This window comes from Sapajus apella, unplaced genomic scaffold (assembly GCF_009761245.1).
Source record: "Sapajus apella isolate SASKATOON/1434 unplaced genomic scaffold, GSC_monkey_1.0 scaffold128, whole genome shotgun sequence".
Lineage (NCBI taxonomy): Eukaryota > Metazoa > Chordata > Mammalia > Primates > Cebidae > Sapajus > Sapajus apella.
The window spans coordinates 3031733-3046543 of NW_022437068.1; the positions used below are offsets into that span (position 1 = coordinate 3031733).

The window sequence follows — 14811 nt, forward strand, 5'->3', positions numbered from 1 at the left end:
AAAAAAAAAAAAAAAAAAAAAAAGAAGAAATTACTACAAACAACTATGCACATCAACAGGAAGAAATGGATAAATTCCTGGACACTTGCCTCCTCCCAAGCCTAAACCAGGGAGAAGTCGAAACCCTAAATAGACCAATAACAAGAGCTGAAGTTGAGGCAGCAATTAATAGCCTACCAACCAAAAAAAGCCCAGGTCCAGATGGGTTGACAGCCGAATTCTACCAGCATACAAAGAGGAGCTGGTATCACTCCTTCTGAAACTATTCCAAACAATCCAAAGAGTACATCCTTCCCAAATCATTTTATGAGACCAACATCAGCCTGATAACAAAACCCGGCAGAGACTGAACAAAAAAAGAAAACTCCAGGCCAATATCCATGATGAACATAGATGCAAAAAGCTTATATCATGATCAAGTGATGCAAGGCTGGTTCAACATATGCAAGTCTATAAACATAATCTACCACATAAACAGAACCAAAGACAAAAACCACGTTTATCTCAATAGATGCAGAGAAGGCCTTCAACAAAATTCAACAGCCCTTTATGCTAAAAACTCTCAATAAATTAGGTATCGACGGAACGTATCTCAAAATAATAAAAGCTATTTAAAACCAACCCACAGCCAATATCATACTGAATGGGCAAAAACTGAAAGCATTCCCTTTGAAATCTGGCACTAGATAAGGATGCCCTCTCTCACCACTCCTATTCAATACAGTATTGGAAGTTCTAGCCAGAGCAATCAGGCAAGAAAAAGAAATAAAGGGTATTCAAATAGGAAAGGAGGAAGTCAAATTGTCTCTATTTGCAGATGACATGATTGTATATTTAGGAGACCCTATCGTCTCAGCCCAAAATCTCTTTAAACTGATAAGCAACTTCAGCAAAGTCTCAGGATACAAAATCAATGTGCAAAAAATCACAAGCATTCCTATACACTGATAATGGACTTAAAGAGAGCCAAATCAAGAACAAACTGCCATTCACAACTACTACAAAGAGAAGAAAATACCTAGGAATACAGCTAACAAAGGATGTAAAGGACCTCTTCAAGGAGAACTACAAACCACTGCTCAAGGAAATAAGAAAGGACACAAACAGATGAAAAAACATTCCATGCTCATGGTTAGGAAGAATCAGTATTGTGAAAATGGCCATACTGCCCAAAGTAATTTATAGATTCAAACTATCCCCATGAAGCTACCTAAGACCTTCTTCACAGAACTGGAAAAAACCACCTTAAACTTCATATGAAACCAAAAGACAGCCCACATAGCCAAGACAATGCTAAGCAAAAAGAACAAAGCTGGAGGCATCACGCTACCTGACTTCAAACTCTACTACAAGGCTACAGAAATCAAAACAGCAGGGTACTGGTGCCAAAACAGAGATATAGACCAATGGAACAGAACAGAGGCCTCAGAGGCAACGCCACACCTCTACAACCATCTGGTTTGACAAACCTGACAAAAGCAATGGGGAAAGGATTCCCTGTTTAACAAATGGTGTTGGGAAAACTGGCTAGCCATGTGCAGAAAGCAGAAACTGGACGCATTCTTGACACCTTATACAAAAATTAACTCCAGATGGATTAAAGACTTAAACATAAGACCTAACACCATAAAAATCCTAGAAGAAAACCTAGGCAAAACCATTCAGGACATAAGCATAGGCAAGGACTTCATGACTAAAACCCCAAAAGCATTGGCAACAAAAGCCAAAATACACAAATGGGATCTAATTAAACTCCCGAGCTTCTGTACAGCAAAGGAAACAATCATTAGAGTGAACTGGCAACCAACAGAATGGGAAAAAATTTTTGCAATCTACCCATCTGACAAAGGGCTAATATCCAGAATCTACAAAGAACTAAAACAGATTTACAAGAAAAAAACAAACCCATTCAAAAGTAGGCAAAGGATATGAACAGACACTTTACAAAAGAAGACATATATGAGGCCAAGAAACATATGAAAAAATGCTCATCATCACTGGTCATTAGAGAAATGCAAATTAAAACCACATTGCGATACCATTTCATGTCAGTTAGAATGGCGATCATTAAAAAATCTGGCGACAACAGATGCTGGAGAGGATGTGGGGAAATGGGAACACTTTTACACTGTTGGTGGGAGTGTAAATTAGTTCAACCATTGTGGAAGATAGTGTGGCGATTCCTCAAGGACCTAGAAATAGAAATTCCATTTGACCCAGCAATCCCATCACTGGGTATATATCCAAAGAATTATAAATCGTTTTATTATAAACACACATGCACACGTATGTTCACTGTGGCACTGTTTACAATAGCAAAGACCTGGAACCAACCCAAATGCCCATCGATGATAGAATGGACAAGGAAAATGTGGCACATATACACCATGGAATACTACGCAGCCATAAAAAACGATGAGGTCGTGTCCTTTGCAGGGATATGGATGAATCTGGAAACCATCATTCTCAGCAAACTGACACAAGAACAGAAAATCAAACACCACATGTTCTCACTCATAGGTGGGTGTTGAACAATGGGAACACATGGATGCAGGGAGGGGAGCATCACACACTGGGCTCTGTTGGGGGGGACGAGGGCAGGGACAGTGGTGGGTAGGGAGGTTAGGCTGGGATAACATGGGGAGAAATGCCAGATATAGGTGAGAGGGGGATGGAGGCAGCAAACCACGTTGTCATGTATGTACCTATGCAACAATCCTGCATGTTCTGCATATGTGCCCCAGAAGCTAAAGTGCAATAAAAAAAATATATATATATACATATATATATATATATGAAATCTAATAGGATTCCACCCAGAATAAGCTGGATGGGAATGACAGTTTAATACACACTATAATTTTAATATTTCCGTAAAACTGATTTAGTATCAAATATGTTTAATTATTTAAAATCTTGTAAAGTTTTTTATTATAGAACAAACCAAGTTTCTTAGAAGACTGGCCATGTCTAAAAATTTAAAGTAAAATTTTAAAGCATACTCTATTAAACTTATTTTGATCATACTTTTAGCCATATTTGTAGCACTACCTCATCTTTTCACATTTACGGACTAGTGTTGGCACTTTCAGACTATTAGTCTTTGATGTGATGCTAATTTTCACAAGGATATTAAAGTGTTTTTAGCAAAAAAAAAAAAAAAAAAAAAAAAAACATATATGTGTGTGTGTGTGTGTGTGTGTGTATGGGTAACCCCTCATATAAGTACTAAGAAAGGAGAGCTAAGCAGAATCCTGGCACAATTAAGACCTGGAGAATATCTCAGTTTACAGTGTTACTACTCAGTTATTTCCTTTATATAATCCTTTATATAATCATATATTAGTTTATAGAATTAGGGCCTGGAGAGTATCTCAGTTTATAGTGTTACTACTCAGTTATTTCCCTTTATACAATCCTCTCTGTATAATCACATATCAGTTCATAGAATGAGTGCCTAAAGAATATCTTACCACTCAGTTATTTCCATATATATATATAGATATATATATTAGTTTATAATCCGAGGAATGCCTAGAGTAGATACAGTATAGAGCATGAATTAAGGAATAAGCAGCTTATAATTGGAGGAATATCTAGAGCAGACACAGTGCACAGTATGATTTAAGGGAAAAACAGTTACAACAGGACAAGAATCCATGGCCCAGGCGGCAGCATTCCGTATCATAAAGATACCTGTTGTATGGCAGGCTTGGGGCAAGAGCCACTCTCCTGATAAAGGAGTTGTAGGACCTTGCTCCAGTTCTTGTGGAAGGCTGCCCTCAGACCGACAATCTCCCCTTGGTGAGTGTGAACTTTATCAGCTCTTGTTACTGTGCAGCTCGAAAAGCATTCCCCTATAGAACTCGTTGGAAACTGCCAGCAGGTGGCATAGACCCTGACAGCTCTGTCACTGCTATGTGACTTAAAGCATCCTCCTATAAATCTTCTTAGTAGCTTGCCCATAGATACAGGTATTGCAACCTGCACCCTCTTCACTGCACACAACCCACCTTCAAGCCTTGGTGACCTAATGGGGGTGGACCCCTTACTGCACATGGCCCTTGCCTCAATGAGCTAATGGGCATGAACTCCTTGCTGCGCACTGTCCACCTCCCAGCCTAGGTGACCTAATAGGGGTGGATCCTCTGTTTTATTGCTCACGACCCTATCACTGTCCTTAAAGATGACTTCACTCACTGCCCTGCCCCCTAACCTATACACAATAAATACTCACACTTCTGGACATTCGGGGCCTCACCTGACTCTGCTCATAGGTGGTGTGGCCCCTAGAGCCCAGCTGCGTTTTCCTTGTACTCTGTGTCCTCTTTATTTCTCAGATCCTGCACCTCAGCACAGCATAAGGCTCACCCCATGACCCTGTGGGTCATTGGCCCTACATCTATACATACATACATACATACATATATATATATAAATCAGTGCAAATTGACCAGGTGGTTGATTAAAAAGTACAAAAAAAATTATAACCTAGGTCTCCAGGAGTCCTTGTTTCATTATTTCTTAGGGGCAGTGAGCTGGAATGAGATAGCTCTTCGCAAAGCACATGGTGCCAGTCTGCATGTCACGGACACAATATAAATCCACACACAGGGTATTTTTGGCATGTCACAAAAGCCTAGATACAGTGTGGTCAAACATGTAGTCTAAGGCCTGGAGCTCACTGGCTGAGTCAGTCTCTGCCTCCTCCTGGGCCCCCACTTTTTTCATTGGATCAGATGATTTTTAATGTACTTCTGATGTTTTGATTCTAGGAAAATTAATTCTGCCACCTTTTTTCTTGGTACTCTTAGCTATTCCACACACCATCTCAGTTGCAGAGCTGGGTGCTGGAAGGCAGGTAGATGGCATAAACTGGTGGCTTACTTGGTCCACTTAGTAATTTTGCAGTTAAGAGCTTGGAACTTGGGTCCCAGAGTTCTATGTGTTTTATATGATTCTTTGTACAATATATTCATTATAAGGGACTGTAAAGCCAAATGCATCACGGGGGATACCTACAATCCAAGCAGATATACTGTAATTGATGAAAGCAGGTAAGAAAACAACAGGGAAAGGAAAGAATGGTGGGTTCTGGAGGGGGCAGCTCAGTCTAAAGGCAGATACATTTAGTTTTTAATAACACTGTGAGGCAAACAAAACAAGGCCTGATTTGTCCTGCAGGCCTCCACGGTCTTGATCAGTTAATGAAATGTGCTTAATACGGATCTAAAGATAGGGAAAGTACTAGAATGGTCATGTAAGCCCTGATTAAGCTTGCCCTTGCAGCTGGCTTTCTCAGAATGCTAACACTCTGTATAATGTCTGCATCTCCCACTGCTTCCACTGGGGGCTGGATATGCACCCTTAGCTGTAACCCCTAGGAGCAGTTAGGGCAACAAGTAAAGGGTCCTACAGAAGGAATATACATGTCAGTTAGCATATGAAAAATTCCAATCAGGAGCCCATATTCTAGAGGCAGCTGCTGCAAGCTCTTCAATCACCAATTAGCACTAGAAGGTTAGTTGTCATCATGGGCATTATAAGTGGTTTTTGATTGGTGAACTGTAAAAGACGAGGATTGTTCATGAGCACTGCACACACACATCCACCTCACATAGGCTCAGACCTCACACATGCTGTAGTAAGTATCTAGTGAGTCTAGCAGCCCAAATACTCTGGAACAAAGTCCTGGGCCCAAGCGACCACTGTTATATTCAGCCATTAACCAAGGAGTGTGCAATAGCTCTGACCAGGTTTGTTGAATCCTGCTGCTGGAGAGCTGTGTCAAGTGACCTTTTCATGTAAGGTGCTTGCCGGAGCAGTTAAAGAGCAGGAACTTCACCAGTCTTACAGAACAAGGTACATGACTGTCTGATTGCTAATAAAGTTGGTAGATGTGGCAGAGTTCACTCTGGCAACTTGTCTGAGCAAGAGCCCTGTCTCCTTAACCTACCTATAACTGCTGGAATCTACTAACACCCTCTCCCAAAACTTACTAGTTGTGCCAGGAAAGTACATCAGAACAAGGCTGGAAAGCACAGTCCCTCAAACCTCTGAGGGAGATAAATTGCTGCCCTCAGAGATGGTCTACGGCTGAGAATAGACACCTGAAAACTCGGCCTTGGCTAGGAAAACATGGGAAAGGAATTAAGAACACTGGGCTTCCCCCCAGTGCCCTGATGTGGGTCCCTGGGAGGCCTCATGTCACTCACCATGCTCCTCGTATGGATCATTGGGGTCATCAGCCACCAATTCTGCATTGCTTGGAGTTTCATGGTCTTCTTTGGTTACAAATATGATTCGATCCTTCCCTAGTGTTTGGAAAATGGAGGAAGAAATGTTTCATTCAAGAGCAGTGAATCAGCTTTAAACTCAAAGCAGCTGCCACACAAACCAAGTTTGAAAACTGTCCCATATGCCACCCGCATGTGAGGTGACCGTCAAACTGTTCTCAGACGCTGGGGGAGGAAACAAAAGGGGATGCATAAGGCGCAGGGCAGGAAAAAAAGCACTGAAGCAAAAAGAGTGTCCTAGGGATTACCCACAGGGTTCAGAATTCATAAAAAGTCAAAGGATGACTGAGCACATTGGCAAAGCGTGTGTGCAGTGACGTGGGTTCTCAGCCTACAGATCACTGCAGCCCACACAGCTGATGCAGCCACAGGCCCCTGGTTCTGAAAGGCTGAGGACACAGGTGGCCTGAGAGTGCCCACGGCCAGCACCCTCACTAGGCCTCTGGGCTCCTAATTGTGGCCAGAAGAAGGAAGGGTCATGGTGAGGAACACTGAAGCCATTCCATTCCCCACAGTCCGAGAGGCCTGGGGACCATTTCCCAACAAGTATAATAACTGCGGCGGGGAGGTGGGGGGCAGCAGAAAGAACACTTCTTAGATGTTTTTAACTGTGACCATCTGCAGTTTATTATTTTAGGACAAACCCAACAGTGGTTAGGGTCAGGACTGCGGTCCTATGAGGACCAGCATGAGAGAGCCAGTATGCCTAAAGTGCAGAGCACCTTGTTCACAACTGGAGCCCTAGCCCTGGGGCCTGGGTCCCGGAAGGTCTGATGGCTCCAGGAAAACAAACCAGTGAGAGTCAAATGCATTTTATATTAGGAGCTTTTCCTCATGGGAGGCCGAGTGAGCACAGAAAAGCACATCAGTCCTGGCCAAACCAGGGTGGGTGCATTAACTGCCTTACAGTGACCCCCACGAAGTATTATCACCCTCAGCCCCCATCGAGTACAGCAGAAAACCAAGGCTGAGTGGCTATGCAAGCAACAAAGCAGCCCCTCACAGCCCTCTCTGCTACATCTTGTAGCTGTCACCGCCACCTCACTTTCCTAAAAGCTTTGGCCATCAGCTAACCACAGTGCAGGTATGCGTCAGATATTCCCATTGTGGGCAAGGAGCACCTTGTCCTCAGTACCCCACACTGCATGGTGGGTCATCAGCTCTGAGTAGTGACTTGCTGGGTGACACAGGACAGGAATCTCTGAAGTCAGCACTGCTGGAGATCCTTTCCACACACCCACACTGCCTCGCACCAACATTTGCACAAGAATAATGGCAGCTAACACTGAACAAAACATCCTCAGCACACACAGGGCCAGGACCCCAAACCCACTGGAGGCTTCTGCTCCCAGAGCTGGTCTCTGCCTCAACACCATGCATGTTATCTGACAGAAGACTGCTTTTCCCTGTGGCTGGCCTGGGAAAGCTTTTGGACCAGGCAGCCAGGGCTTATTAAAGTACCTCGTAACCTTGGTAATTCTGGCCAGTTTCCAAAATACTCAAAAGAAATCTGTAAAAATGTTGAACACTAAGCAGAATGAGCTGATGCAAATTTCTCAACTCAGCTCTGTTAGTTTTGTTTACCTAGACGGCAGCTCACCGCAGCCCAACAGTGAGGCTGTTACAGGCAGAAAAAGCATCTAGTAAAGTATGGAGGGCCTGCTGGGGTTTGCCATACATACAGAGACCAGGCCTCACCCAAGAAAAGCTGAATCACGCTCTCTGCCACGTCCATATAGCTCACAGGCTTCACAGATAACTGTGATACACAGCCAGGTTAGGAAACACCAGCCTAGCACAATCCCACTGAGAATTCCAGGTCCCTCTCACAGGGCCAAGTCCTCACATGTGCCTTCCTGGACATTTTCCCTTGGAGCACAGTTCACACTGGATCGAAGGTAGAACTGTAACAGCTGCATCTTTTACACATTTTTATCCCATGCAATGTGTTTTACATCTGTGAGTTCACTGATGGGTTATTACTTAATCTCTGTTTTATAGAGACCACAGGAGCTGAGAAACAGACCAAAAGGCATGTAGTAAATGAAGGCAGAGCAGGAACAGAAACTCTGGTCTGAAAAATCTGTGTGTTCCTGCAAACTGTCTGTCACATGCTTGTCCTGGTGGGTCTTTGCTTTCCGGAATGTTTAAAAGCAGATTCAAGGACTGATGCAAGGACAAAGCTTACTTATTCCTAACAGACCTAACCGTGAAAGAAAGAACTAACTGGTCAGACTAGTCATAAGATGCCAACTAGTGGGACAATCAGCTAGACTAGTTCTCATGACATTTCTCAGCAATTTCTCTAGAGAAATAAAAATTTAAACTGCTTGTGCTTTTATTTCCAACATAAGCTTTAAAAGCAGTTGAATATGCATGTTCTGAAGGAGGTGGATAAATACCTTAAACCCTCTGGCTCACAGTGGCTTCAATATCACAGAGAGTCTGAGAAATTGAGTTCAAATCTGAGCTTAAGCACTTCCCACTGTGTAAGCTCAGCTACACTCTGGGCCTCAGAAACCAGTTCTTACCACCGGCTCCACCTACCTACCTCACATGGTTGGGGAGGTGAAATGAGTTTCTGCTGTCAGCTGAAATCCCACTCAAAAGACAGTAACTTTTTAAAGGGTATCAACTGACGAAGATAGCATGGCCAGTAAAAGAGACAATCACAGGCTCAGAGATGTCAACAATGATTTGGAAATAGGAAGGCTGATGGTCCAGTGCTCTCTGACTTAATCAGTGAAGAAAGCTGAACCCAAAGTGCACAAGGAGGAAGTTACCCAGAAAAAACTTAGTCCCCACACCAGAACCTTGATAAGAGTGGGGAACTGGAGGCCCGAGGGGTCACTCTTCGAGCAGGACTTCAGGGTGGGGCTGAGAACAGAACTGACTGAGCAGTATACCAAGACACCTTCCACCCCCAACTGTTTAGTTTTACTCTTGGTAGTGCCATCCCCAACTCGTCTTTCTCCATTGGCAAATTGGAATGGCTCCATATTCAAATACATCCAGAAGGAGCTTCATCCTTCGCCTCTGCGACCCCATCTCCCACCATCACTCCCTCCACTCCAGCCACGATGGCCTCTGCTTTTACTTGAACATGCTGAGCACACGCCTACCTCTGGCCTTTGCACGGGGTGTTCTCTCCTCCAGGAGCACTTTCTCTTCCCTCAGGTACCCTCACAGCGATCTCTCCCTGCTTTCACCTCCTGCTCAGATGCCACCATCCCTGACCACTGCCCATCTCCCTTATCCTGCTTTATTTTTATCTAAAGTAATTTTCCTCACCTTACATACTACATATGTTTACCACCTGTCACTGCCACTGGAATGCCAGCTCCTCAGAGGCAGCGATTTTTGTCTATTCTGTTCATTGCAGTACCCCCAGAGCCCAGAATACTGCCAAGGACAGCGTGGGTGTTCAATATTTGTTGAAACAAATGAATGGAGAAACAACTCTGGATTAGGGCATGAAGATCCCAGTGTAAGGATTAAAGAGGAAAGAAATATGAAGGGTGGCTTTACAGTCAACAGGTAATAGGTTTATTTTAAACAAACCTGAGAGGGGCGGCTGGCTGAGTTAGGTCAGAGGCACACTCTCTCACGGACTAAAAGTTTTTTGTTTTTTTTTTTTTAAGACGAAGTCTTGCCCCATCGCGAGGCTGGAGTGCAGTCACACAATCTCAGTTCACTACAACCTCCACCTCCTGGGTTCAAGTGATTCTCCTGCCTCAGCCTCCTGAGTAGCTGGGATTACAGGCGACCACCACCACACCCAGGTAATTTTTGTATTTTTAGTAGAGATGGGGTTTCACCATGTTAGCCAGAAAGATCTCGATCTCTTGACCTCATGATCCACCCACCTCTATCTCCCAAAGTGCTGGGATTACAGGCGTGAGCCACCCACTGCACCCGGCTGTGACTAAAAGTTTTTAAGAATTCAGGGTAGGAGAGTTTAATCAGTGGCTTAGACTGCTTCTGTGTCTCTTTGTTGTGCTTATCTGGGAGGGAGAGTTGTGTGTCTGTTCCCAGATATCTTTCTGTAGCTGCAGGTGTACTCCCCAGAATCTGCCTTTAGCTTCCCTGTCTTAGTGCACCTGAAGGGAAAGGAATGTGCTTACTAAGGCCCACTGTTTTACTGGGGCCCATTGTGTGAGCATCGCAGTTACCCAAGAGACTTTCCCCCCACCTCCCTCTGTGCCCAAGCTGTCTTATCTGTGTTTTACTGTCTGCTCTTTCTGGCTGCTTATAGTTAGAAGAGAAGTGATTTCTTTGAAATACATGAGGCTAGAAAGGGAGCTGGAACTTAAAGTGGCAGTGTTTGTCTGAGATGACGGTCCTGCTGCTCTGTCACCCAGGCTCAGCTGAAGTCAGGAAGACAGAATGGTTATCACCATTAAGTGAGTGAGACCAAACAATTCCTTGGATGAGTAGTTTGATTTTCCCCATGAAAGGGAAGGATCTTTACATGCCAGAATCTCTCAGCGCATCCTCCCCAGAAGGAATGCCTCTGTGTCCTGCAGAGGAAGCAGGTTCTTGTCTCCCATGGATGCTCACTCCCCAGGGTCATGTTTGAGAATGGCAGCCTGCACTACGAACTTAGCTTCTCTCCTTTTGGCTGATTCAATGCACCTGCAATACAATTCCAATTACTACTTTCTGAAGCTCAACCCAAGAAAGAGATCTAAAGCCAGAGGGAGTGGTGCCTGTGGTGTATTTTGAGTGAGGTAAGGGGTTTCTAAGAGTTTGATAAATCTGACTGCTAAAGACTTTCACATTTAGAATCTAACCTCTTTGAAAGATACAACTCCCCTGTATTTAGGAGGATCAAGTACAGGAATTGTGTCTGTGAAGAATACACAAATAGCTTTCAGACAGTGTAAGAAGAATGCAAGTGTTAGAAGTTTAGCTCAACAAATCTTCCTTAGCTCCAGCTCTGTGCTGCCACCTAGTGGTCACAGCTGAATACGACACAGGCATCCAGTGGAGAAGCTGGAAGGGGAGGGATCCTACCTTTGTCCCTAACAAAGAGCTTCAGGGAGGGAAGGAGAGGAATAGACATTCCAGAAGGAACCACTCTGGGCAAAGCCTGGAGGGCAAAAGGAGGGTTTTAAGAAGTAGTATGCAGTATTGGAAAAGGTTTTCTTAAGAAAGTGACATTTAAAAGGATCTCTGAAGCTTCAGGAAGGCTGGGCTTTCCTTTCACATCACTTATGACAGCGTAATCATGCATTTGTCTGGTGGTGTTTTAATGGTAATCTCTTCCACCATGCCAGGAGGGCAGAGAATGTGTCACCTTGCTCACTACTGTATGCCCAATGGCTGGCACATCACATGTGCTCTATAAATGTTGACTAAACAGGAGTGGGCAGGCTCGGCATTAGAAAGAGGAAACTAAGAAAGAAACACTATGGTGCTGACATGGAGAAGTGTGGGTAACCCAAGGCCAGGGAGCGAGGCTGAGAGCTCCTTGAATGCCAAACCGAGGAGTTGAACCTGAAGGCTGGGTGGCAGGTGGACCCCTGAAATAAACTTGCACAGGCAAGTGATTCACTCAGAACAGAGGGAAGGTATACGCACGATTCAATAAAGATTTGGGCACCCATTGTACACCAGGCCCTGTGCTAGATGCTAGGGATTCCACAGCCCATCTGATGCTCTGAGCTTAGTGGGAGAAGACAGGCAGGAAATAAGATGGCAAAAAATAAAAAAGCCGATTTCAGAGAGTTCAGGATGTGGAAGACACAAAGCGTCAGGAGGTGATGTTGGAGCTAAATTTTAAAGGGTGAGGAGTCAGCCATGGAAGAGCTGGAGCCAGGATATACCAAGCCAAGGGAATAGCCAAGAGGCCAGAGGCTGAGCCGTGAAATAGGAAGAGACCAGGCTGGAAAGGCAGACAGGGCCAGATCACATAAGCTCTGATATGGTAAGGAGTTTGGGATCATTTTCCTAAATCCTATGGGAAGCATAAAGGATCAGTGGACAAAAAAAAGGGACTTCTTAGGAGGGCAGTGGTATGGATAAGATAAATACTAAGGAAGGCCTGTAAGTGAGTGCTTTCAATTCTCATTACTCTCCAAACTAACAGAGACCTTTGAACCAGGAAAAGATAAGGCTCCATGTTTTGGAGGCAGATGGACCTAGGCTTTCCTTCTCGGAGAAAAGTGCTTCCTGTAAATCCTCAAAGAAAAGAAGAGGCTTGTTTATCAGCACAGCCTCATTATATCCAAAGGCTCAAAAGTTATTTGCTAAATGAAGTAAATTAGAGACTCAGGGACTGGAAATTAAAAACAAGACAAGAGTGGTGAGAGCAGAGGACTTTTGCTTATGGCACACATTCAGCAGTAATATGGTGAAATACAATAGTACTCATTAAAGAGTGAGTCTTACGGCTTTATGACCCCAAGGAGGAGAGGTTCTAGATGCAGATGGGAAGAGGCTCAGCATTTTAGGCTGAGCTGTTCTCCTAACTGGATGCTTAACTACAGGTAGGCCACCTCCTTTTCTGGGCTTCCAATTGCTTGAATTAACTGAGGGAGCTGGAGCATTCACCAAGGAATTTCTGGGTGACTTCTAACTCTCTCTGTAGCCTTATAACCATCCACCACCCCTTCCATGGTGCGAGAAGGTGCTTCATGAATATCTGCTGTATGAATGAAACCCAATATCTCATTTTACAGCACTGGAAACCAGGGCCTGGAGGGGTTAGGTGGGAGCTCAGGGCCAAGGAGCCAGTTAGTGGCAGTGTGTGGGGAAGCACTCCGACCTACAGCTTGGTTACTTCAGAGCCCTTGGGTAGAGTAACATCAAGGAAGCAGTAGGTGGTCGGAGACCAACTTTGGAGTGGCAGTAGGCAGGGTACTCCTTGCAATCCACTGGGCACTAGATTGGATAAGGCTTGTCTGGGGTCAGAATGCCCAGGCTCAAATGTGATAACCTGCTTTTTGTCAGCTAAAACAGACTCTCTCAGATTGAGAGCTATTCAGGCTTCATGTTAGCTTCTTGAGCTGGACAGACTCCATCTTAGCTTCTTCATTTTAGTTATTTTCCCACCATTAATTATGTAACTGTAGTAGGTACCTGCGGCAGGCTGACACTGGGCACCTCCAGGAATGAATTTGTTGATAAGAGGCCGAGTTAAGCGGTACCAGCAGAGCCTGGGAATGCAGGTGCTGTCAAGTACCCAGAACCCCCATTATCCATAAGTTGTATATCTTTTATGACAGCTTTACCCCTTGCACCTGGCACTGTTTTATTTCTCACGTGCTAGTTTAACTTTTAACTTTTTCCTTAGTCTGCTTCTGTGAAAAAGTTGCTTTCTGCTAGTTTCCCCCCTCCCTTTTCAAACTAGGGTATAAAAAACCCCTTAACTCTTTCTTCAGGGAGAGAATTTTGGGCGTTAGCCACCTCTTTGTTGCCGGCGAAAATAAAGGACTCACAATTCAAACTCAGAGTGTGACGCATACCGTGACTCTCTCGGATATAACACAAACCCCAGCTCCACGATTTGCTGGCTGAGTGGCTTTAGCCTAGTCTCCTGTGTCTAACTTTACTCTTCGGTAAAATGTGACCAGTACCAGAGCCGGACTTACAAAGGTCGCAGCGAGATCAATGAGACAAGCCACGTAAGGTTCCTTGAACAGTGCCTGACAGGCAGCAAGGGGCTCAAAAACATTCCCGTTAGTGGAACTCTAGCACCCCAGCACAGTACACGCTACCCGGAGTGGCCACTTTTCCGGACGCGCTTTTTAAAGGCTAGAGCAAAATGGAAACACGTGGTGTACGGCAGGAGCGGTGGTAATAATTAACAACCATCAATTCCCAGTTACGAGCCACACGCAACGTGCTCCGCACTTCCCGTGCCTCCTCACGGCCTAGTTTACGACTTTCCACGTACAGGCCCCTCCAAGGTCCGGGTTCGGGCTTCACTGTGACCTTGGACCAGCCCCGTTAGCCCCAGAGCCTCGGTATTCTCATCTGCAAAACTGAAGTGGCGACCCCCCTGGCCGGCCAGCCCTGGATGGTCACAGGGTGGCCACCTGGGCCGCGCCTCAAGGTGGCCCGCGCCCGCGGTGTGGTCGCGAGGCGCCAGGGCCTGCGTATCTGCCGCAGGCCCTCGCAGGCCCGTATCCATCGCAGCCCGCCCTCCCTACCTTCCTGCCGGCAGTAGGACATGGCTGCAGCCCAGCTTTGAGACCTTGCAGAAGCGGTGGCCGCGGCTACAGTTTCACGCCGTGACCTCCCTCTCCTCAGGCAGGGCGGGCGCCTACGAAGCCCGGGCGGACCCGCCCCCTCCAGGCCTGCCCGCCGCGCGCCTGCCTCGGTAGCCTCTCAACCCCGGCCCGGCCCACCTCAGCGGGAAAATACATTACCCAGAAGGCTGCGCGCCCTTCCGCAGCTCTCCAGGCAGTAGAAACTACATTTCCCAGAAAGCTTTGCAGTGCGCAGGCGCATGAATGAGGTACTGCAACGCCCCTGACCCTAAACTACAATTTCCAGGAGGCGTCGCCGA

At 45.4% G+C, this 14811-nt stretch overlaps 1 protein-coding gene across 3 annotated transcripts in view; it reads right to left on the reverse strand.

The window, feature by feature from the left end:
- Positions 1 to 14768, reverse strand: part of CHCHD4 (coiled-coil-helix-coiled-coil-helix domain containing 4) — a 21228-nt gene extending 6460 nt beyond the window's left edge. The window contains exons 1-2 of one of the 3 annotated variants that reach the window (XM_032262325.1): positions 14672 to 14768; positions 6216 to 6314 (exon numbers count right to left, since the gene is read on the reverse strand). In XM_032262325.1, coding sequence (XP_032118216.1) covers positions 6216 to 6314; positions 14672 to 14753 — 181 coding nt within the window. In that variant the 5' untranslated portion in view covers positions 14754 to 14768. The other 2 variants (XM_032262326.1, XM_032262327.1) reach the window with 2 other exon arrangements.
- Between the last annotated feature and the right edge of the window lie 43 nt (positions 14769 to 14811).